This window comes from Leptidea sinapis, chromosome 2 (assembly GCF_905404315.1).
Source record: "Leptidea sinapis chromosome 2, ilLepSina1.1, whole genome shotgun sequence".
Taxonomy (NCBI): Eukaryota; Metazoa; Arthropoda; class Insecta; order Lepidoptera; family Pieridae; genus Leptidea; species Leptidea sinapis.
In genome coordinates this window covers 14,429,097-14,455,207 of record NC_066266.1, presented here as the reverse complement: position 1 = coordinate 14,455,207, position 26,111 = coordinate 14,429,097, and the positions used below count along the sequence as shown (strand labels likewise).

At 34.1% G+C, this 26,111-nt stretch overlaps 1 protein-coding gene across 1 annotated transcript in view; it reads left to right on the top strand.

The window, feature by feature from the left end:
• The first annotated feature begins 2,541 nt into the window (after positions 1-2,541).
• The window catches only part of LOC126977194 (protein zerknuellt 1), a 102,164-nt gene continuing 78,594 nt past the window's right edge, over positions 2,542-26,111 (top strand). Inside the window, exons 1-2 of the mRNA XM_050825911.1 lie at positions 2,542-2,757; positions 14,120-14,886. Of these exons, the coding sequence (XP_050681868.1) occupies positions 14,244-14,886 (643 nt within the window). The 5' untranslated portion in view covers positions 2,542-2,757; positions 14,120-14,243. The remainder of the gene's footprint in view (positions 2,758-14,119; positions 14,887-26,111) is intronic.

Genomic DNA, 26,111 nt, shown 5'->3' with positions numbered 1-26,111 from the left:
ATTACAAAATGTCTGATAATATAATTGTGGATACATAAAACAAAGAAAAAACATATAATTTGTTATTTCACCTCGATGCCTAAACTAAGTATAAGTGATTATTTTAAGGTTTAATTATTTAATATTGTATAATATTTCTATATTCTCTGTTTTCCTGGTTGTATCATTTTAAATAGATTAATTAAATTTAATTATAGGTTTTACAAGAAATATCGTTAATGTAATAATTATAATAAAAATTAAACACACTGTTTTCTGATATAAATGTATAATTAAGTTAAAAGTAAGTATTATATTATTATGTAAGACATTCGTTGATATTATAATTTTCAAAAGTTCTTGCTGATAAAAATAATTTATTGCCGTTATATTTATTACTTGACAAACAATATTTGATACTAAAGATAATGACTATCACTACTAGATAATATATTATATTGTTGGCGATTAATTTAATCGATTACACTCTAAATCATATTTCACATACATAGTCTTAGTTCCTAAAATGATGCAGTGAAATCACATTGTCAGTGATTTTATCTTAGTAATCACGGGGTATTTTGAACAACTCGACGTCTACTATGCGTCTATTTTACGTAGTGGGTGTGGTGGCTTATTTCTCCATCATAACTATATACTCGCGGGTTGCATGTGGCCTGGATGTGGGCACACTCAAAAACGATGCGTGCAGCCGTCTCTTCTCTCATACAAGCTCTGCGCAGGGAACTGCAAGATTTTGCAGAAAGAAGACAAACGTATGTACGGGTTATGATCTTAATAAGTGATCATCACCAACAAATATTTTCCACTTGTAAAAAAGTCCTGACCAGTGAGTTATTTAAGAAAACCTTTGGGGGTATGTTTCTATACATTAAGAGTAAGCTATTGGTCACCCCTGTCCAGTAGGTACTAATCATGTAGCTCCTTATGGCTCATGCAGGCCATTATTGTATAATATTCATTCATTATAATATTATATATTATAGGATGAAGATCAAAATTTATTTATTATACAAAAAAATAATAACAACTACCAAAAAATCCACAAACAAGCTAAAATCTAAATAATTAACTGTAAAATTAAATAGAAAAATGTTACAAAGCTAATTTTTATCAATTTGATAAGCTTATAAGAATGAGTTACGAATAATGACAACATAAGTAGTATTCAGACAGGGTAACGGCCTAACTGGTCAACGGTTTCAGCGGATATGTGTAGATGCCTTTTTTTCTTTGAAAGGAGGTAAATACATTATCGTATTTAGGCGCTGAAACAGGGCCCCTATATCGAGTTTAGCATTCCCTACTGACTGAAAACTTCTTCTATGCTGGTAGATCAAGCGCTTTATCAGCGAAACTGGGCAGGTATCATGGAGGACGAATTTATAGTCCACACATACACAAAAACTATAGCATGAAATGATTTTATTCACATAAACCTTATAATATTATAGTATATCTTTAATAATAAATGAAGAGACGTTTTTTTTGGTTATACTGTTTTATATGTCTTATAACTTTCCAAATAATACTACCTCTTCCCAGATGATCTCATTATTATGATAATGTTATTTTCTTGCTTTTTCAAAGACTATCATTGTCAGTGTACCCTTAAAGTGTTCATTTATTGAACGTTTTCTTCGGGTGCACTGTGCAATATATTTTTTGAATATTTTAATTGTCATTCGGAAAAAGTCAGCTCAAGTGCAATCAGTTAGAGTGAAATGAGTAATTAATAGACAATTACATTATTATCTACTCTTTAGTTTGGATTATTTTCTTATTATGATTATTTTCATTTTGAACCACTGCTTTCATTGAAGAAGTTTGAATATTATCAGTAGGATTCGTTAGTTACGAAATTTTTATAGCCAATAAAGTTAAAGGATATTTCAAGCAACAAAAGATTAAGTCAACGCCCTTCATCTTTTAAAACAAAGCACGCTGCTGTCTTACGTGAATTACGAAATTTGATATATTGCCCTGACGAGAAATACATTTGTTTATGTCACTCAGCATTTTTGACTTATAGATATTTTTCATTCAAATACAAAAAGTTTACTTTTCTATGTAAATTATAATTATAAATGCGTAGTTTTTTGAATAGTTTCGTAATCATTAACCATCAAGTAGTTTTGATAGATATTGTTAATAATTACGACGAAAATCCCTTTTTTAAATGTAAGTTTCGGGTCAATATATTATGCTGAAGGATCGGTGAAAGTTAAAATTTTTCATGTGGGATGTGTGTGTTCTAAATCAATAAATTAATTCAATTCCAATAAAATAATGCGATAAATATCATTATAACGGATTAAAAATCTAGCTCGCATTAGATTGTTAATATGTATAAATACAGAAAGAATTATTACTTATGAACATTATTTAACGCTTCGATAAATAACAAGATCAGTTTTATAACTCGACGTCTTACAAAAATCACATGCAAGCTCCATCGAGGGGGTGGAGAAGGCAGCAACTCATAAAATTAAGCGATTTGGTTGTGACTGTGAGCTGTTAGCTGTTAGTCTAACTGCGAGGATCGTTGTGGGAGCATCGTTATTGTCTGTCCCTCTCATACTCGCCGAACTCGCAAATACTCGACAGTCGACACTCGGGATTCCTTCATTGTTGAATTATTGTTCCCGCCATAATGAATCGCAATGCGTTCGGAAAAGCTATAATTGATGGCAATTGTTTTTAGTCTTTAATTATTGAGTTTTGTGTTGTGATTGTTACGGATACTGGACCTGTTAGGTGAGGATATTAAAGCTTTATTACTTATATTTTTTATTTACCTACTTATCTTGAGTTTGTTTTGATTGTGTGGGAGCATAATATTTCTTAAATTGATTTCAAAATGAACATTTATGTTATAATATCAGCAAATGTTAAAGAACACCACTTAAAAAAGTTTCTAGCTACCTATTTTGTTGCAAGTAGGTAAATTAGCTTTTATTTCTTTTAATATTATGTCCAAGTGTACGGGTAGTTTAGGTACCTAATTTCTTCAAATGTATTTACTTTCGTGTAATTTTAGAACTCGTAGCAGTAAATATAATAAAAATGAGTTAGTATCGAATAATTGATTGGATTTTTGGTAATTTTATACTATATTATTGACCATAATTCGTAACTGAAAAGACAAAGTTCTAGACTGTTTTTTAACCTGATAACACTTGTAATTTTTGTGCGATATGGCTGATAATTAGGTATTATTGTCTGCTTTTGTAAAGAGTGGAGGTGCTCCAACATTCGAGTTTTAAGCATATATTTTTCTGTAAATCACTTCGTATTCAAAAAATAGTATAATACCGAGCACTCTACTAGTTCTACTATAAAGATCCTACTACTCTAGATCTCTTAAAAAGTTAATGAAATAATAATTAAAGAAATAAACTAAGACTTAAAAACTAAACGATAAATAGTTACTTATCTACATTATTACATACCATATATAGAATTTTCGAACTAGAGATTTAATTATCATAAGGCTTCTTGTTAGAACTCATTGAATCTGATTTTTATAAGTACCTAGTATTTTCTTTGAATAACGCGAGTGTTACAACATTAAATAAAATACTTTTTTAAAGGAATAAACCGCGAGTATTATAACTGTTTTTACAATAGATTCTGCGTAAAATTTACATTTTTATTATTATTTTAGATAATCCCGACGTTTCGTGACCTTTCCAGAGCACGTTTTCATTTAATTCATTTGTTGCCTCGGAGATGGTGTAGACAGATGTTTTTTTTGGCATTCAACTAAATAATAATAAAGGTGTAACGTTTACTCAAATATAATTTAAAAAAAAAAACAAAGCACGCATTACAATTCTTATTATTTTGTACCTACTCGTGTATTTATAGTTAATATTACACGCGTTTTAATCCTTAGAAATAGATTTTGATTTTTTATTCTAAAAATTTAAGATTAAAATGTGAAAATAGCAAATTAAAAATGACTAACTTGATTAACAAACTAATTACCATGAATTAGGTAACTAAAATGCTTATTCCATTAATTAGTTACGCCAGATTTTATTTTCTGTTAATTTTAATCAAAATAGTGCACGTAGGTATTTTACTTCTTTCTCATATCTACTGAATGTTGGAATATGAAACGAATTTCGGCTTAATGGGACTTCGGTTCAAGCTGCCGAAATACGGTTAAACTCTAAAAATTGAGGTTGCCTGTTAATCTCTATTTTGAGCAATGCACGCACACTAACACAAAGTGACATAAATGTCGCGACTGTAAGACGCACACTAAAGTAATAAACCTGACCTGTTTTCATTGGTTGTCAAGCAAGAGGCTCTATCTGGATGTATAAGTAAGTTATCTAAGTGTAAAACGAAGTTCGGCTCATCCGGCCCCTAGTAATTACTTAAAAGAACATGTAGGTATATATATTATATTATAAATGAGAGAAATTAGACACCAGTGGGAAGTATGATACATTTCTAATTATTCAAACGTTAGGTCAAAACGTCAGTTATTGAACAGATCAGTCAATATTAGTAATCTGCACCCTAATTTTGTTTTATAAATAAACCTTATATAAAAATTTAAATAATTTCATCACATCTCTGTGGCATAGGCACATGCAAAAAAATCTGTTTAAAATTTCTGATTGAAATTTTAATAAATTTGTAGTCTTGTTAGACTCAGACTAACCGCACGCGTATATATATAATATGTTTAAATTTGTTTTAAAGATAAGATTTTTAAAATTATTTAAGTAATGAAAAAATTAAAAATATAGCCTTTTACTACGCTATATTTATTTACATTTGAGTAGGCACCACTGGCAGGCTCCTTTGCACAGGATGCCGGCTAGATTATGGGTAGCACAACGGCGCCTATTTCTGCCATGAAACAGTAATGTCTAAGTATTATTGTGTTTCGGTCTGAAGCGGGCCGTAGCTAGTGAAATTACTGGGTAAATGAGACTTCATATATCTTGTCTCAAAGTGACCAGCGCAATTATAGTGCGGTTCAGAATTTTTGGGGATTTTCAAGAATCCTAGCGGCATTGCATTGTAACGGGCAGGGCGTATCAATTACCATCAACTGAACGTCCTGCTCATCTCGTCCCTTATTTTCATAAAAAAAGGTAATCTAAAGAGCGTCAGAAGCTCAATTGGTATAACCGTTGACTTTCACCACGACCCCCGGTTCGAACCTCGCCCGCCACTTACTAATGTGTTTTCAGTTTTCTAATTCTTATGTATATATTCTTATGTTCTCTTTCTTATTCGATGCTTTGTAAGGTTTTCAATTCTTTTATGATTCCTCTGGTGTTACAAGAGGGTATGAGCTATTTTATTAACATTGAGGATCCTGAAGATCCCTTGAACGACTTTCCGAACCAACAATTCCATCTTGAAAGAACTGAAGATAAAAGAAAGGCTATCGTTGACTGTGCAACTACGAATTCTGAAGTTGTTTGGCCCATCTCCAGAAATTAAGGATCGATTGAGCGGTTGGTAGTGCAGGTCCAGGTGGGGAGGAAAAGAGAGGACGCTCACCCATGCAATGGACGGATCTGATCAAAGCAGTGACCCAGAAAACTGTGGCGGAGTGTTCCCGCAATGCAAACAAACAAACAAACCGCCAAAAGTGGAGGAGCATCGCGCGGAAGGCAGTGTGACCCAATAATAAGGAGACCAACGACGACTACTGATACATCATCAGCAACCACACAGTGACAGATTGAGAAGAATTTTTGGGGAGGATTTTTTTTATTATTTTGATATTTGAGTTTCTTTACTCTTGAGTCAGAGCTGTAGTTGTCTTTATCACACTTATGATGGACTCGCCCATGTTAGCGAGACGGTATATTGTTTTAGAATTGCTAAATCTAGAAAAGGCCTCGGCTAAGGCGTACTTTGTACTCGTATGCTATGTAATTTTAGTAACAGTTGGAAACTGTATTCTTAGAATTGTTGACGAGTATGTCAGGTTGTTTCGGGAAAGAGGTCAACTCGAATGGGCAATATTCGGGAAGCTTCGTAAAATCTAATCGACCAAATACCACAGAGTCTCAATACGAAAAGTCTTAAACATTGTGTTGCCAGTGATGATATACGGAATGCAGACGTGGTTCGTAATTATGGGCCTGATGAGGAAGCTAATGGTCGCGCAGAGGGCAATGGAGAGGGTTTTGCTCAAAGTTCCCCAGCGGATCGAATCAGAAATGACCAGAGATCCATAGGAGAACCAAAGTCAATAGCCCAGTGATTGCGAAACTGAAGCAGCAATGGTCAGGGCACGTAGTTCAATAAATTAGAGCAGTAAAGTCTTTGAATGACGACCACGTACCGGAAGACGCAGTGGTATATACGATGATACGTTGGATGAGGGCAGTGCAGGACCGTTCATCGTGGAGATATTTGGAAAGTAAAAGAAAGCAAATTAAGAATACTTGGCGCAACAAAACAAGTGGTTATAATATTTATTACTCATGCCATTCTACGTTTGTGGAAAGAAAAATATTGTAAAAAAGAAGGTATTAAATATAACCAATGAAAATATTATTATATCGCAAAATAATAATCTAGTTATATAACGTTTTTTTTAAATATCATTAAATATTTTTTATGCAATTAGAAGGAAATTATTACATATTTGTAAAATTAATTTGATTCTCATCAATTGGTTGTGGTTCAGTAGACATATGAGTTACAAGAGCCTTATGGTAGCTGAAGTATGATACAAATGGTCTAGTATAAGAAGTATTACATTAAAAAACTATTATTTTAAAGTACAATCCCTTTATTATTTCCCGCGCGTCAAATATAATGACAGCGGCACTTAATTAAGATGAAAGATTATAAAACTAATTAAAGGTTTCTTCATTCATAAACAATATAAAATCGTTCGTGTAAGCGCATTCGTTTATTTGTTTTGACGATTCATCCCAGAGCTACACATTTGTATAGACAGAGTTGAATCTTAATTATGAAATTTAAAGGTACGTATGTCTGTATCGCGTTATAAATGTGATAAACTTTTAAGAAAGTGGAGTACTAACGGGTAATGCATACGGGTCTCCTGATCTCCTCCTCCTCTCTTGTAACACCAGTGGAATCACAAGAGCATTGCAGAGCTTAAAGGGAATACACGTAGGCACATATGAATTTGAAAAGCGAACACAAATTCGCGGGCGCGAATCAAACCGATGTTTACGTGGTAAGGATTAACACTTATTGCGCAACCAACGTTTAAATTTTTTAAAATGAGTTATTTAATGTTAGCGTGAGCATCCACCATCTTGGAACGTGGCTGTGTAGAATTTTACGATTATTTCGTTTGGTAAGCTAATAATGATCAATGAATCACATAAATAATAGGAGTGACTACTCTATGATTTCTGTCAATAATACCTACTTCATTTTGTATATTTATGTCTATCTGTTAAATAATATAAGGTACAACTTGACTGCTAGATAGCTCGTGTTATAAAGAGTTAAATACTTTTATTTAAACCTTTAAATAAAATTAACGCAATGGGGAATAAAATACACAACAAGGGTCCGTAGTTTTATATTTGTAACAATATATTCGCATGTTATAATAATACATAATATAGGTATAGTAAATTCATAAGATTAGGACCTAAGAAAATATTATGAATGATTCCAGCGTTCTGTCTATCTTATTTTAGTTCTATGCAATAACATAACAATAAGGGGTATTTAAATAGACCAATTAATAGCGATCGATTATGATACATAAGCTGGTGAAAATAAGTTTGATAATCGCCAGTTGGCACTGAGTATGTGACATAAGTATGACGTCAATGGAAATGAATGAATAAGCAGATAAGTAAGAAACTGTTACATGCAAGTGCAGACGGTGCGAAAGTATGACTTAGGGTATGTTCCGATATGTACTGCGAGCACTGTACAGTGTGACGTCAATTTAGTATACTGTGAAGCCGTTCCTTTATAACCAGTTATAGTATTACTATTTAAAACGGAACGCAATCCCATATACTGTTAGCCGAATTTTTTGACGTAGTATTCAAATGAGTGTATTAAAGTTTTCTAGTTCATTAAAAAAAACTTTTGTTGAAGTACTGTCAAATTAAAAATATTTTAATCAATATATTATAGGCACTCAAATGGTTTTGACTGATCACGTGATCAAAGTACTGCGAGTACCTTACCTCGAAAACGCCAGTGCTCACAGTAGAATATGGCGGTGATTTATGACGTCATGTATTTCCCTAGGGTACTGCAGCAGTATCCTGGCAGTCATAATGGAACAAATTTTTCTACAGTGATAGCACTGTGCAGTGCTCGCAGTGCATATCGGAACATACCCTTAGTTGTACTTGTTTGATTGAGGATCCGACTATGACGGCTTTATCAACAGAAATCATTCTAAACAATTTGTTGAAGTTATACTTCATTCGGCGCGTTATGAAAAAATGATGAGAGTGAAATTTTAAGATGCGCGCGCTTCACTGTAACACAAAAGTAATAGTGATGTTGGTTCCTAATCATTTCTGGCGTTTGCGACATTCGTTATTTTTTTTTGGTTTCTTCGTATTCGTAATTTAATAATTAATTGTCAAAGCCATCTTTTCAATATTTTTCTTTCTACAAACGTAGAATTGCAGGAGCAATAAATAATTTTAAGGATATAAGTACACACACACTTTTTTTTATTTAAAAGATTATTCGAGTTGTACTTTTTTTAGTTAGAGAAAAAATATCAAAATTAATTTATAAGATGCGTCCGACACCCTGACGTTAGCTGGTAAACTAGACCATTTATAATTTATATCATACTTCAACTACCAAGCCTCTTGTAGCTTATAACTTATGTCTACTGAACCACAACCAATGTATAATATATAAATCTATATATATAAAAGAGAATGTATGTTTATATGTTTCCTAATAACTCCTAAACTATTCGACTGATCTTAATGAAATCTTTTGTTATAGATTCGTTGAAGCTCTAGGAAGATTTACATATATAATTTATATGGCAAAACAACGTTTGCCAGCTAGTAAATATCTAAATGTATAAGTTGTAAAAAATATTCATTATTTATAAAATATGTATATAAGTAATTTAATGATAAATAAATGACAAAGTAACTAGACTAGTAGTAAAATTACTGGGCAAATGAGACTTGACATCTTATGTCTCAAGGTGACGAGTGCAATCAAGATCGCCGGAACACGTTGGATGAGGCAGCGTAGGACCGATCGTAGTGGAAATCTTTGGGGGAGACCTTTGTCCAGCAGTGGACGTCTTCCGGCTGATGATGATTAGAATGTAACAACTACTGGTTGTCCTATAAATAAATAAATAAGTTTCTGTTCGTATTACTATTATCAAATATAGAAATACTAGTTTAACCCGAGCAAGCTCCAATATGGTTCGTCTTATTTCGTGTGTCGTGGTGTTTCCAGGACGATAAGACACCATTACACAATTAATATTTCTTTATAAAACCTTTATAAAAAGTTGTTGTAAGTATAGATTTGAAGATGAATTGCGGAGGTTATTGCGTTCACACAATCTTCTTTTAGGTCGATAAATTCTTGACAGAGCTGTCGTGATTGTCAAGAAGTTTCAATAGGGACAAATGTTACGCGCCTCACAATGTCTCACCAGAGAGATACTCTGTGTTAGAGGTCATTTGTGTGCACTAATGCTCGGGGCCCACAGCAGATTTGATCTGATCGGTCCATCGCATAGGTGACCTTCCACGAGGTCCAGTGCCTTCCAGTTTCCTGGACGATAAGGCGTTATATGGACTGGCTGCCTCGTCTCGATACGTCTCCAAAGAAGGCGAATATGCGGGATTGCATTATACCCACAAAACTACAAAGTAAAAACACAAAATATAATATAATATTATAATATTGACACACTTTTACACAAATTAACTTGCCCCAAACTAGGCATAGCCTGTACTATGGGTACAAGACAACGATATATTTAATACAATATACGTACTTAAACATACATAAATACATATAAACATCCATGACTAGGAAACAAACATCCATATTCATCATATTAATGAATGCACCTACCGGGATTCGAACCCGGGACCTCTAGCTTAGTAGTCAGGGTCACTAACCATTCGGTTATATGGGTCGTCAAAATAAGATATATGACATAGTGATATATAATTGAACGAGCACAAACTCCTTTGATTCGCTTCCTATATAACGTCAAACTTCGTAGATAAATTGAAAAATATATTTCCACAGATTATATTCGATCAAAATACTTCAAAACAAGAAACATTATGTTAACATAGACTACGTAAACGATAGACGGACATCCTGCAACATTGTATCAAAGAGGTTTCATATAAACGCGGGAAATGTCACAATTATAATATCTCTTTTGATTTCAGCCATACGACATATTCGCTACTTCCGACATACTATTAAAATTATAATCACATCTAGACGCATTTGAAGTTTCATTTTGATTTATATTGCGCTGTGATAAAAGTGGTTTTCGTTTGGCGTTTGGTGTTGAATTATTAAATTGGTCGGTTATATCAAAGGGCCCACACACGGCGAGGATTTCCTTAACCTTTATAGGGATTGGTATAACATATTGTATTGATTAGAATCTATGATTTGAGTTTCGGGTTATATTGTGACGTTGATCTGTACACGTGCGGCCTTATGTGACTTTTGCCGTGAAAATTTCTTTAACGTGTGTATTTAATCATTTAATCTATTTTTATTGACGACTCCCCCCCGCTGCGTCGTTTTCCTGGACGACGTGGATGGTGGGTAACTATTTACAAAAAAAAAATGTGTACTTTATTACATTGATTCTAGAAGTATAACTACATACTAACACGGAAAACGAACGAAATTAATTCAAAATGTAAAAATACTTCACAGTATTGTAGGTTCCTTCGCAGCTATTTGTATTATACCTACGTCAAAATTAGTTCTCTGGACGCTCGCGAGTGGCGCTTCAAATAGGTACAAACAATTTGCAGTCAAACATATGGAACAGCCTGTCCAGTGGTATTTATACAGATCAGTGCTATCAATAGTCATCCTTTGATCACACATCAGCTTGCTTTGAAAATGAGGTTTTTCTTTTAATCGAGTCTATTTAAATATTATTTAAATATCCTTCTTTTTTTGTATTTTGGTTTAAGCTGATGGTATTGTTACCAGTGCTCTATTTATAACAAAATCAACACCTTTTATTTGTTTTGTTACGGTTTTGATTTTGTTTTACTAAAACAAAACTGTACATTGAATTGAATGTTTTGTAGAAGAGACGAATACTTGTTTTAATAGCGCAAATTTTTTTTTTCTGCCACCTTTTGTGCTCAGAGGAGTTGTTGAAGGTAATACCAGCAGCCGAATTCTACCACCGGACATTACGTCATAATATGAAATTGTATCTCTCTTACAAGAAGTTATATTCTTCTTAGGCTTTATAAAACAAAAATCCTAAAAAGAATCATCGTGCTATTTCACGTTTATAGAAAAAACAATTATTGTAATAAAGAAGGTATTAAATACAACCGAATGAAAATATTATACTACGGTGTAATTAAATATCATTAAATTGTTTTTATAAAATTTGAGAGAAATTATTATTTTTTTAAACTAGTAAGTAAATTGAAATGTATTTCATTCTCGTCCATTGGTTGTGGTTCAGTAGACATATGAGTTACAAGAGGCTTGGTAGTTGAAGTGATACAAATGGTCTAGTTGACCAGCTAACGTCAGGGTGTCGAATTTGCGTGACGGTGTGCGCGCGCTACGTAATTCACTCTGATAATTTTTCTCGAACGCTCCAAAAGAAGTAAAACTTCAACAAAGCACTTTTGTATCAATTAGAGAGGCGGAGTGGCTCTGAAATAATAGGAATACTAAGATTTCACATTTTACGATCCCGAAGTAATGAGCGCAATCTCGGTATCATAGAATAATTATTCCTGAGCGCAATGAAATAGAGGATATTATCGAATTTACATTTTTACCTAACAGTATGCTCTATTAACAACGAAATAAATAGATAAAAATTATTTTGTTATCTGTAGGCACTGTGTTGCTAGCTGTGACATACGAAACGCATACGTGGTTGCTACCTATGTGCCTTATGAGGAAGTTCATTGTCGCTCAGCGGCAAACTGAAGTGGCAGTGGGGAGATCATATAGCTCAACGAATGGATGAAAGATGGCTGGTGAACAGACGTATTGTTGGTAGGCCCCCCAAAAGCTGGACCCACGATCTGGTCAAGATCGCTCGAATACGTTGGATTAGGGCAGCGCTGGACCGATCATCATGGCAATCTTTGGGGAAGGCCTTTGTTCAGCATTGGACGTGTTCCAGCTGAAATGATGATGATATAGGCACTGCGGAGCGGGTCGCTGATTACTGTGACGTCACTTCACAGCGTAGCGCGATGTTGTGACGTCACGCACGGTATGAAATATGTGTTTGAATAATACAGAAACTAAAATTATTGTAATTTCAAATTTACTCGCCTGATTTTATTGAAACAAAAACTAGTGTATTTCTCAAATTTCGATATTTGATAGACTTAATAATACTATGTATTGTAGGCATGCCTATCACTTACTTATACTAGTAGATTTTAAATGACTTAAATCTCAAGTACAGTGTCATACACGAGAGATATATGAACACAATATATTCGTGTCAGTATAATAATATCTACAATCTGCACAAAGATATTTCGAAAAGCCCTCACTCTCGACACACAGACCTGTTTCAATTTGATACTGTTAGGGTTGACACTTACTTATAATTTTATTATGAATATTATTATTATTATTATATATATATATAGATCTGAAGGAATATATCTGACGGTCTGTGATAAATTGATTTACCATTATTATAAAACTTAATAATACTTGGAGATTATTCCAAAATTAGTATCACTTGATTAAGTCAACTAACTTCATAATACGGCTGCTTTTTTTAAATTATTTCCATGTAACTCGTAATATTTTAAGTTTGATTATTAACGGGACCCATATAATATTTACCTATCATAATAATATGTAAGCTTGGATCCACTTAATACAATGAATGACGGAAAATAGCTATGGAATGAGCGAGAATTTTTAGGGAGTAGAGTGAAATAGAAGCAGATCTTTATATGGCTTTCGTCGACCGTAGTTCATTGTATGTGAACAATTTCTAATATAGTTACTACGACTATATAGTATATCTAGACCATTGGATATTAGCCGGGTCTAAAGAGAACCTCTAGTCGGTCCTATTCTTCGCTAATCGCTTCCATCTACTGGTTCCAAAGTACTGTAAGTCCTGCTCAGCGCTGTCCAGCCAATGAAGTGATACATGCATTTATTATAATGTAAAAATTAGATGACATTTAAGTCATATAATACATACACATGCATACCACTTATATTCATCATAAAGTCCACCCTTATCAAATAGGTACCACTGCTGCAATAATTATAATATTAATATTACTGCAATAATGATAATATGAAAGTTAAATATTAATAACAAAAAAGCTAGCTCTTGGCAGCCCTAAAGCGGGTCCAATAAAAATCAATCAACGCTCACCATTGGTCGTTTAACGGCTTAAACGAGTGCGTTTTGTGCTTGTTTTATGTTTACACTTAAACTATTTCAATATAACTTTTATTTTATTGGACAGTTTATTTCATATTTTATTTTATGTTATTTTTGACACTCTTATGAAATTATTTTGCACAAAGATTAGGGCTTTGCATTAGTGGTATTATCTAAAAGTTATGAGTTATCTTCTTAAGTTATGAGAAGTCTTATTTATTATGTAATTCTGCTAAGTATACATCCAGAAGGTACCTAACGCCCGCCCGCTGTGCCTAGAGGGGGCCGCATGCTTCGCAGAAGAATCGGCCCCTGTTGAACCCACAACAGAACAACCGTGTTAATTTTCGGCAACGTAAAACTCTGCCTAAACTAAGAAGTTGACTCGCTAAGTTCTTAAAGGAGAGTGTGATGAGATGCTTCAGGCTATATAATATATTTAAATTATTATCGTAGTTACGCAACTCATATGTGTATTCAATTAAGTGGAAACACTCAATGCAATTCATCGTTTGGTTACAGGAAGCGGTGAAATCATCAAAGCGGCCGAGATCAAACAGCCAGATCGAGAGTAGCTATTAAACGCTAATTTAATAATAAACACAAACATGTACGAGTTGACACACTAAAACACACAGATACACACATGAGTGATACACAAGACACAGCACAAGACACGAACGAACACACAGATATGCAAACCGTCCTCGCTAATTACGGGCCCGCTGATATCATAGCACAGACGGATATTGATGTCAACTATCCTAATGAATACACGGAGTATCAACGTAGTGAAGACGCGTGCAGTGGTGATGATAAAATAAATGTTGATGATGGTGATTTAGAAAACGATGATAAACTAGAAGATAGCATTGATGTTGTTAACGAAGTCGATGATTCCATAGAATCTGATTTTGGTAACTGCAGAAGTGAAAACGCTTTCGAATTATCTTGGCATCCACATGTTTATGGTAAACCACCGAAAATGCCAACACCACATACAATAGAGCACATATTAGGATTGAATAGGATAAAGGAGGATTCTAAAAAGGCAGTAAGCCAGTTAATGAGTGTTAAGAGAAACTTCGAGAAATTTTCGGAGAAAAGTGAAGTTCAGAGGGATTTGGAAAGAAAAGCGCACAAGAACAGGCTTCAGGAGCAGATACTTCAGCGAGGTGTTAGGAATAGTGAGAGTGAAGTGCAATATGGACATAAATCTGATGAGCCGTTGAACTTGTCCGTGCCGAAAACGAAAGATGGTTGGAGTGGGGAAGAAGATAAGTTTAGAGGTATGTAGTAGTATAGAGTACCATTAGTATTTATGTAATACTTCTCTACATTACTTAAATGTATTTACTTCGAACTTACACAATAGAGGCAAATGACCAATTACCACGTGAGTAATTTCGTATATTAATACGTACAACGGAAGAATAATTAATAATTATATTAGATAAAAATAATAATAAATTGGAATTTATTATTCAATCGATTTCTTCATATGGAATATTTTCTACCAGAATTTGCTTTATTTTTCAAAAAACGAATGACGAATCGACAAAACGGGAAGTGTAAGTAGAGGGTTTTTGTTTACTTATCGAGCGTAGGTACGGCTTACGGGCTTACACCGCAGCCCACATTTTTCTGCGAGACAAGAGAAATTTCAAGAAAGTTTCCGGCCGTTAGTGAAGGTGTACGCGTTTTTTGGGGGGTTCCCATGTTCTGGATACACCGCGCAAGGAAGGTCATTCTTTAGTTTGGTTGGTATGGTAAGGATGAAATCCAAGTTTATGACTTTGAACTCTCAGGTTGTGTCTCCATCCATTGACAAGACATACGAAGATTACCGAACAATACGTCACTCGATTGGTTGGTTCAGTGGAACTTATTTTTTTTGCAAATTTAATTAAATTAATCCCAGAAGTGAGGGCTATCACTTTAAAAGTAACAGCGCTGGAATAAATAAATCATCTGTATCCGAATTAAGGGTTGTTAGCTGAAGGTATTACACATGAACAGATAAATTCTAGTGCCAAAAACGAAGTAGTGCTAAATTATGTTCAATGAAAGTATTAATCCAGTTATAACTAATAAGTTATAACCCATATTTCTAAAAGCTTCTGTATCTTGAGCGTTCAAACCCACATCTCTATTCGAATCGATCAAAGGCGAACAATTAATGAGTTGAGTGAAGCATATCCGAATGATCGACTGTTCGAGTACGTAATCGTTTGAAGTCGATCGATTAATTCCCGGCTCGATTGCTCATCGTTTACCCGCCGGCCTATAAACGATGCCGCATTAAAGTGTAAATAGTATGACAATTGTGATCGATTCGTTAAGGTACGCGTCGATCTGTCCAGCAATTTCGTTTTTTAATTGAAAACTTCTGTAGCTGCAAAAAAAATTTGGGGAAAATCTTATGGATTCGCGTCACTGACATGCTCATGACTCGCGCTTGCAATAAATAAATAATTAAAAACAAAAAAATTTGTTAGATACTTTTTAGATGTGTTAAATCTCGTGAGTTCGCGTCACCGAAATGCTTATAGCAGTATATGTACTAATAATACGTCAGCTTTATAGGTACAGCTGACGTATCCTCACTCTCTATAGCGGCAAATTTTTTTTATCGTTATGATCCTGACTTATAGAATTTGAAATGAAATGTACTAAAAGTTTCATTAATTAGGCTTAGAGACATGGTTGACTTGCACCACGGTCCCCGGTTCAATCCCGCCCGTCACGTACAAATATTATGTTTTCGGTTTTCTACAGAATTATTACGTATTAAACATTTAGAAATACTGTCCCAACTTATGGACTTAATTTTTACTTATGAGTATGATTGAATTTATGATTCTTTTAATTGTAATTATTGACATGCCGTAATGTTGCAATTTGCTGAATAAGGTTTTATGTTCTACACAGTCGAATGCCTAATAATGATAGCCTGATAACTTACCTAATTCTCATACTATAATATATCGCTTTAAAACGACCATATTTCAAATAAAATTCAATATAAAATACTACACAACACAGGACATGCTATTTAAAGATTCTTTCCAGTAAGATCCATTTTCTTTTAAATTATTTGTAAGTTATACAAATTCTGGCAGTTGAAAAATACATTCAGTCAATCATTAGAACTGGAACATAGTTTTTTGGAATTGTAGCACTGCGACGAATAGTTTGAATAAGCGTTTAGATAATCGACCACCACCCTTATTATGGCTATCCCACACACATTGACAAATAAACAAGCGCTTCCACGAACTTTGTGGTTTACAGTTTACTACTACGAAACATTCAAACAAAATTGTAACCTCATTAAATACATTACCGAATGATTTAGAATGTTATGTTTTTGATTTATGACCTTTTTACAATAAGTACATTTCGATATAAGCCGGCGGAGTTGTAAATCAAAGTCAATTAGTGGGAAGTGGTCATTGGTGTGTGTTTATATTTTCGGTCGGGTTATATTAGTCGTTAAATGCAAGCTCGCTTTGTTTGATCGTTTATGCGTCGTAATTAGCTTTATTGGATGCAATTAAGAGATGTTTTATTATAATTTAAAATAGCTATTGATTTTTGTTTCGGATTGCTGTTTGGTTAATTAAAATGGCCCCGTCTGCGTAAAATTGGACCTGCACCTCGGCTTTTTTTATGACAATCAGAGAGGACACAGGACATTCCACTGATGGTATTTGATACGCCCTGCCCATAACAATGCAGTGCCGATCAGGAATCTTGAAAAAACCATTATTTCTGAGTGGCACTATAATAATTGCGCTCCTAAGCCTAGATAGGTATAATATGTACCAATCTGTAGTCACTGATGTTTTATCTTCGTTCTAGCGTCAATGTAAGTGTCCTGATATGCCGAAAAAGATCCAAAAGTTTAACAAATACTTTCAAGATTTCTGGCTTTTTCTTTCTTTCTTTTATCTGGTCCAAAAATCTAAGAAAGTTGTCATTTAAAATACCTAGCAACTCTTTATAATTTAAATTACTTACGAAAGCCACAACGAAAATCCTAAGATGTCATTGTGCGAAGACACTAGACGTGTATTATTTATTTCCGACATGTCCCACATGCTTATTTTGCAAAAAACGTAATTTCTTTGGAAGGCTCCTTTGCACAGGATGCCGGCTAGATTATGGGTACTACAATGGCGCATAATTCTGCCGTGAAGCAGTAGTGTGTAAGAATTATTGTATTACAGTCTGAAGGGCGCCGTAGCTAGTGAAATTACTGGGCAAATGAGACTTAACATCTTATATCTCAAGGTGACGAGCTCAATTGTAGTGTCGCTCAGAATTTTTGGGTTTTTCAAGAATTAATCAATTGAATTGACCTTATTTTAATAAAAAATCATAAGTTTAATACATTATGTCCTTACTTATCAGACTACAGAAACGATCAGTATGGCTTATACAGGGTGTCCCGTAATCAGTGGACCAACGGGATACCCGTGATAGGGGTGGTCATCATCTATCGAAAACACCAAATTTTACTGTTCTAGGGCCAGTAGTTCAAAAGATATGATTTTTTAAGCATTATTTTGAAAATTCTACCCTTATCAACACAAAAGTTGAAAAAAAATATTTTTTATTTTTATTTTGCCCTGTTTCTTAACTTAAGGTGGCTGAGGAAACATGTGTCTTCACAATTAAATCCATTTTTGTGAATAAATATTGCCAAATTAAAAATTAAAAACCAAAACATGCGCAAATATCAAATAACTAAATTTGCAACGTGATGTTTGAAGCAAGCTAGTGCAAAAAAAATGTATGACAGCCTTGCGGACCATTATTTAAAAAACATCTGCAGTTCATACTGATTCCAAAAAGGTATAATTAATCATTATTGTGAAACAATAAAAGACAATAATTATTTTAAATCAACATTAGATAGCAATTTCTTGGCGGAATTTACAATAAAACAAAAGTAAATAGTTAGAATTTTTTTATTTATTTCTTATAATAAATGTTCGAAATGTCTTCCTCTTACTCTAAGGCATAGCCGGCATCTTCTTATAAAATTTCTTTTTAAACTTTTTAACGCCCTTTCATTATTTTTGACTTTTTCACTCACCACATTCAGTTTTTGTCTTAGCTGTCTTTCGTTATCGTTAACGGTTTCATATACGGATTCTTTAAAATATCCCCATAAAAAATAATCCAATGGATTAAGATCAGGTGATCGAGCTGGCCATGGGATTGTACCTCCTCGTCCAATCCACCTACTTGGGTAAGACTCGTTTAAATATTCCCTCACTTGTCTGCAATAATGAGCGGGTGCGCCATCATGCTGTAACCACATCCTCTCACATACCTCCTGTGGTACATTTGCTAATAAATTACTTAAGTCATTTCTTAAAAATTGCAAGTACCGAGCACCATTAAGCCTCGGTGGGAGCTCAAATGGACCAATAAGTTTACCATCTAAGATTCCAGCCCACAAATTGACTCCAAACTGGTGCTGGAATCTATCTTCTCGTACAATACGTGGATTCACAACAGCCCATTCATGTAAATTATGAATGTTAAACACTCCAACTCTTTTAAAACACGATTCATCGCTCCATAATATTGAATTGAAAAATAGTGGATCTTGTCGGCATCGGCGAAGCATCTCTGCACAAAAATCTATCCTCCGTTGATAATCAGCAGGTAATAGTGCCTGCACTCGTTGAATATGATAAGGGTATAAACTGTTTCTTTTTAAAATGCGATGTACTGTTGTTTTTGCTATACCAGTACGTCTTGAAATACGACGAACACTCGTAGAAGGTTCTTCTGTCACTTCGGCCAGTATTTGAAGTTCATCGACTCTTCTAGGTCTTCCCACGTTGTTTGCAGCTCCGGGAATTCTGCCTTCTAAATACGCGTTATTTACACGGAGAAAAATTCGATGATCCGGATAGCGGTCGCGATTAGGATAGCGCTCACGATACGTACGGGCTGCTTGCCGAGCGTTTGCATTACACAGACCGTAAATAAAATACATCTCAGCATATTCACGAGGAGTATAGGTATTAGGCATTTTATAAAATCCGGGCAAACAGTATCCAAATCACAAAGACAAACAAGGTCCAATTCAAGCGTCAGTCACCAAAAAAAAGAGTCGTAATGGTAGCGAAGTAAAAAACACGTGTGCAGCTACGAGCTATGAGCAAGTCTCTGATGAAACTAAGAATAATTTGAAAAATTAGGGTGTGGGGATCATAGGCGTCGGCCAATAGGACCCCGTAAACGAAAAAGGTACCTGAGCGAGAAAGAGATAGCATATTGTGTTATCTCTCTCTCGATAACAAAATAATTCTCAGAATAGATAGCGCTTAAATGTTTCTCGCAATTGGAGTCTAAAATTGGTTATTAAGTTATTTTTTTTGTAAAATGTAATATTGTTATACCTTTTTGGAATCAGTATGAACTGCAGATGTTTTTTAAATAATGGTCCGCAAGGCTGTCATACATTTTTTTTGCACTAGCTTGCTTCAAACATCACGTTGCAAATTTAGTTATTTGATATTTGCGCATGTTTTGGTTTTTAATTTTTAATTTGGCAATATTTATTCACAAAAATGGATTTAATTGTGAAGACACATGTTTCCTCAGCCACCTTAAGTTAAGAAACAGGGCAAAATAAAAATAAAAAATATTTTTTTTCAACTTTTGTGTTGATAAGGGTAGAATTTTCAAAATAATGCTTAAAAAATCATATCTTTTGAACTACTGGCCCTAGAACAGTAAAATTTGGTGTTTTCGAGAGATGATGACCACCCCTATCACGGGTATCCCGTTGGTCCACTGATTACGGGACACCCTGTATAGTTAGTGCTATGGATTTCTGATATTTGGATTTCAATATTAAGTAACATTGAATTAAATCACCGACACGGTCTTGTCAAGTATGAGCTCACAAGCTTCGAATAGCCCCAAACGCTCTAATAGATTTCAATAATAAATGTCTTATGTATATTCAGCTTAACAGTTCCATTAGCAAGTTGCAACAATATTAAAAGGTCGTATAAGTACTCGATGTAACAGTTCAATTTGTGCTGAATTATTATCATCTTTAAGGTTCATAATATATTGTTAATTGGATATCAATGTAAATCTTTGTATTAAGCCCGTTATAAGGTAAGATGTTCACTAGTTGCAATACTTGCAAATTTCTATACTAAGTTTTTTTTAAAGTACATACCTGTAAGACCAAATATATAGACCATACATATACCTATAGATCAAATAAATATAACGAATGGCAGAGAAACGAAGCTATGAAACGAAACAGATAAATTTTGTTTAATTGATACCTACTTTATTGCAATATTGTTCTTTCTACAATCGAAATAAAATTAAAAGAAAAATAAAATATTTAAAAACAAGCTTTTATGAAGTTCTTGTTAATAAAAAAAAACATCAATTAAGTTATTTAGATAGAGAAAATTCATGTTTTATAATCCATATTTATTCATATATTAGATATAATTACATATTCCACAAAAAATAAATATGTCCATACCTTTATCAATCCTCATTGAAAAGATTGGCAGTCCCATGAAGTACCTAAAACATAGAGTAGGGATGGGAACTTAGCCTAGGAATGAGATCAAACGTCTTGCGAGCTATCACAGAAAAACATCAGCAAGAGCCACTTGAGGGAGAGAGAAGAAGAGACAAAACGACCGCAGTGCGAAAGAAGAAAGAGATTTGCTTTAATAAATAAATAGCAGTAATTGCTTTTGCGGCAATGCCGTGCCGCACAAGATTATTGAAATACCCAAAAATTCTGAGTGGCACTAGAGCCTCCCACTGTATTCAGGCGATCCACCTTGTGGGGGGCCTACCAACAAAACGCGTTTCGGTACGTGGTCGTCATTCGCGAATTTTACTGCCCCAACGGCCTTCTGTACTTCGAACTATGTGCCCTACCCACTGCCACTGAAACAGACACAATAATCCGTGCTATGTTGGTCACTTTGGCTATTCTACTATCTCGCAGGGAAACTCCGAGCGATTAATTTATAACTTATTCGGCAGCTAAAATCGTAAGTAATCATAGCGGAATCTTAATCGATAATAATCTCAGTCGATGCTATACCGGCGCATTAAACACGAACCTAAATACACATAAATTTGTATATGCAAGATATAATAAATGGACGGATTATAAGTAAGAGTGGCGCGTCTAACTCCCAGTATTACCGAGTCAAGTTGACACGCGAATTACACTGACATGGTTAAGCTGCTGTTGAAGGCGCGACATTAATTGAGCTTGCAGCTGAAGTTGGCATCGTGAGCCTGTCCGGATTGTCGCGACGGCAATACCTATTTAGTTGACAAGCCTACAATATTTAGGCTAATAGCCTAAACATATGGTTGGATTTGGTACGCCGGGCCGGTACGGTAGATGCTCACACCAATAGGTCCAGCATCGTCCTCGGTACGGGCGGTAATAATTAGAGATTCGCCGAATATTTTTCATGTTGTCATGAATATTAAAATTTTTGTTAATATTTCAAAATATAACATTTTATTAAATAGTCAGGATAACTATAATATGTGTGGTTATTCCGATAGTTGTATGAGTACATAATGTTTTGTAAATGAAGGAATCATTGTGTTTTATACCAAATCTAATAACAATTCAAATAAAATTTTAATCATATAAACTTTTACAATTTTTCACAAATAACAAAACAATTTTAAGAACACTCAGTATTCTATTTCGTCGTTAACGTGTTCTCTAATGTTTGCTGTGTTTGTTTTGTATGTATACCCGAAGTTGAAGGTTGATTTGTATGTATATGTAACATATACCCGAAATTGAAGGTTGATTTGTAAGGCTGCAACAGTGAAGGCATTTAAAACATGGAACAACTTCTGACGTTTTAAAATAGTGCAATTAAAACTATACCGTAGTGGGCAGGGCTTACAAACTGTCCCGGCACGCGGGTCAGTTCGGTTCAGGCGAGTGAGCGCGATTGAATCCCTGTCAGACTAGATGTTTAGAACAAACGTTACAAGGATTTTTCAATAAAAAACGCCTTCATTTATGTTGTGAAGTGGTATAGGAATCCTAAGCATCATCATCCCAAGGGTAGTGGAATCACTTTTCACGTGTAAGTACACTAATTACTGAAAAATACTAAAAAACATATTTATAAGAGGGATGGCATTATGCATACAGGGTAGCACGTTTAACTAACATAATATTATTATAAACCTAAAATATTTTATTAAGTTACAAACAGACTTAAATTTTCATTTTATCTCTTTGTGGGATGGTATTCTGCTGTATTTTTTTGTTTTTCGGTAATGTTCACTTTATTTTTCGACTCTTTCTACTTTTCCTATATAAAAAATGTGTACGTGCTAGTGCCTTTCTTATTCTACGCTATTTTGATTTAGATTTCTACAAGACAAGAGTCATAAAGATTATGGATAAAAGCTGTTCAATTAGAGACATGGAAATGATTACTACTGATACCTAACAAGACATCTCAAATGTGATCACCTCAATTTTAAAATTTATGATTTCTGTTTATCCAATTAGAAATTCACGATGCATTTTAAAAGCGTTGTATTAATTTGTACCAGGAGTATTTATTTGGCCCGATGGCAATACGATTTTGTTCGATGACATTTAATTCCTTAAAAAACACACGATTCATTAGAAAACAAGAGTTTGTAAGTACTTGTATGCATGCAAGAAAAGACTGCTTGATTTACTCATCTTGTCAAAAACTAAATTTACCCACGATTTTTCATGGAATATAAATTTGTAATAAAGTACGTCATATAAATATTTCATACATAAAATTATATTCAGTGTTCTTACAATAAGTCTCTCTACATTTTTCTTTTTAACCATATCAATTTTGTTTCTAAGTTTTGTGTGCAATTTTTTGTGATTCTTAATGAATATTCTAGTGACAATTAATTTATTATTTACTCTGGTGCTACAAAAGCGTTGCTGTACTTTTAGAAAAGTGCACGTCTTTTTTTTAAGGTATACATTAATCTAGCTAATATGTATAATTCAAAAATCCATTTTGTTTATTATGACTGATCCCCTCATACTTAACGCATACATCGTCCACATATCTGACGAACATTGACAATATGTCATGCCGAGAACCAATCACTCGTTGAGCGTATGACAAAATAACTGACAAAGCACATTCTAATATCGACCTAGATTCAACATCAATAATACTCTTTATTTTATGCAGTTATAGTTTACTGTATTGTGACGTAATTGTGTGAGTTTCAATTCAATTCAATTCGTTCAATGGTCTGCAGGAGGAGGCGGTGGCAGACGCCACCCCGCTCTTGCAGAGCGCCGTAACGACGCGTAAAACCCTGTTTACCGTTCAGAATTCAACCGAATGATTCGGCCAAACGTATTACATATACACGAACATTCGTATTCGGTTAAATCTACACTCGGCACATCTTATTTTTTATGGAAAAGGAGGACGTACGCCATTTTTTTGAAGGTACACATGTCATAACATCCCGGATACACCGCACTAGGAAGATCATTCCACAGCTTTGTAGTACGTGCAAGATAGTTTTTTGAAACCGAACTGTGGAGGACCGCCTCACTTCCAGATGGTGGGGATAATGTACTAATTTGTTGCGTGTCCTGCGAAGGTGGAATTCGGTATCAGGAATTAGGTGAAACAGCTCTTTGGGACAAGGATCTCTAATAATCATAATAACATTTGTGCGGCGATGGACCATGCGACAACCATCGAATGTGGTCCGTTATCAGACCACGGCTGATGGTTCTGCCGTACCAAATCCAATCATGTGTTTCGCCATTTAGTAGTACTAGACGTCTCACCTTGATTGTAACTGTAGTTGTGGTCAGTTGTAATCAACTCATTCAGTCTATGCTAAGCGTTTGTAGCAATAACACGTATTTATTGCTCTGTTTTGTTTTAAACATACTTTCGAGTGTATTACCTGTTTAAAAACTCTCAAAATACAAGCAAAAGTAAAACCTTTTACCACTAATCTCAGCATATAATTATCAAAATGCTGAGTTAAATTATATTTTATCGATTTAACCGGTCACGTTGTCATCGCTGTTTGTAATTTTAAATTTCAAAATGCCCGCTCTCATCAATTTGTGCCCTATAATTTATACGGAATAGCTTCTCTAGAATACGTACTATTTAATATGTACTACGGCACATATAATATAATGCATCTAATTAAAATAATCTAATTTAAACCTGCAATTTAATGTTATTTCCAAATCCTTAAACACTTATCTACTTAAATACAAATATCAGTAAGTAAAATTCCGTCCAACATAAGATAGATTGGAAAATAGATCACCGATTGCCACACTTTTATACAAATTACTTGTCCCAAAAGAGATAGACAACGATGTATTTAATACAATATACTTACTTAAACATCCACGACTCGGAATCAAACATCCATATTCATCATATAAATTATTGTATCCACTAGAACTCTAGCTCGGAAGCTAGGGTCACAAACTCCTGGCTATATAATATAATATGGGTCACTACATAACATAATATTGAAATGCTAAGATCGGAAAACGGATTAAAACGTCAATATCAGATCGCAAATTTAGGTCGCTATTGAATATAGAAAGCGGCCGTAAACTCTTCAGAGCTACACAGTAGTAAGTTTTTGTTTCTCAATCACACCAAAACGACAAAATGAATCTCAATGAAATTAGACAGACACATAGTTTAATAGCTGGATTAACACAAAGGATATGCTCCATTAATAATATGATTAATCCATATCTCGTAATCTATGTAAATATCTATTTAAATAAAATGGTAGAGATTTCATTTGTGCGCACATCACGTTAAAACTAATGGATGGATTTAAATTGAGTCTATTCAGTTTTACCTTTTTTCTTTTTCTTTTATGACAATAAGAGACGAGACGAGCAGAACGTTCAGCTGATGGTAATAGATACGCCCTGCCCATTACAATGAAATGCCGCTCAGTATTCTTGAAAAACCCGAAAATCCGAGCGGCAACACAATATCGTTTGTCACCTTGAGACCTAAGATGTAAAGTCTCATTTGCTCTGTAATTTCACTAGCTACGGCGCCCTACAGACCGAAACACAATAATGCTTACACATTACTGCTTCACGGCAAAAATACGCGCCATTGTGGTACCCATAATCTAGCCGGCATCCTGTGCAAAAGAGCCTGTTATTGTTATTGTTATTGTTATCTAAAAAATATTGCGATATCTTCATTTAATATAAAGTTTTTAAAGTTTTAAGAAACAAAGATTTTTATTAGCTGAGTCATTTATGTAGATTCGCAGACGAAGTCGGGGGTAACACTATTACACTAATTGGTGACGACAAAATTAAACCTAAATAAAAATATAATTAGTCATAGTATATATACAATGACATTTAACAAGAAAATGCAATAAAGAAATCAATCCATTAAGTATATTTTTAGATACTTACTTGTCT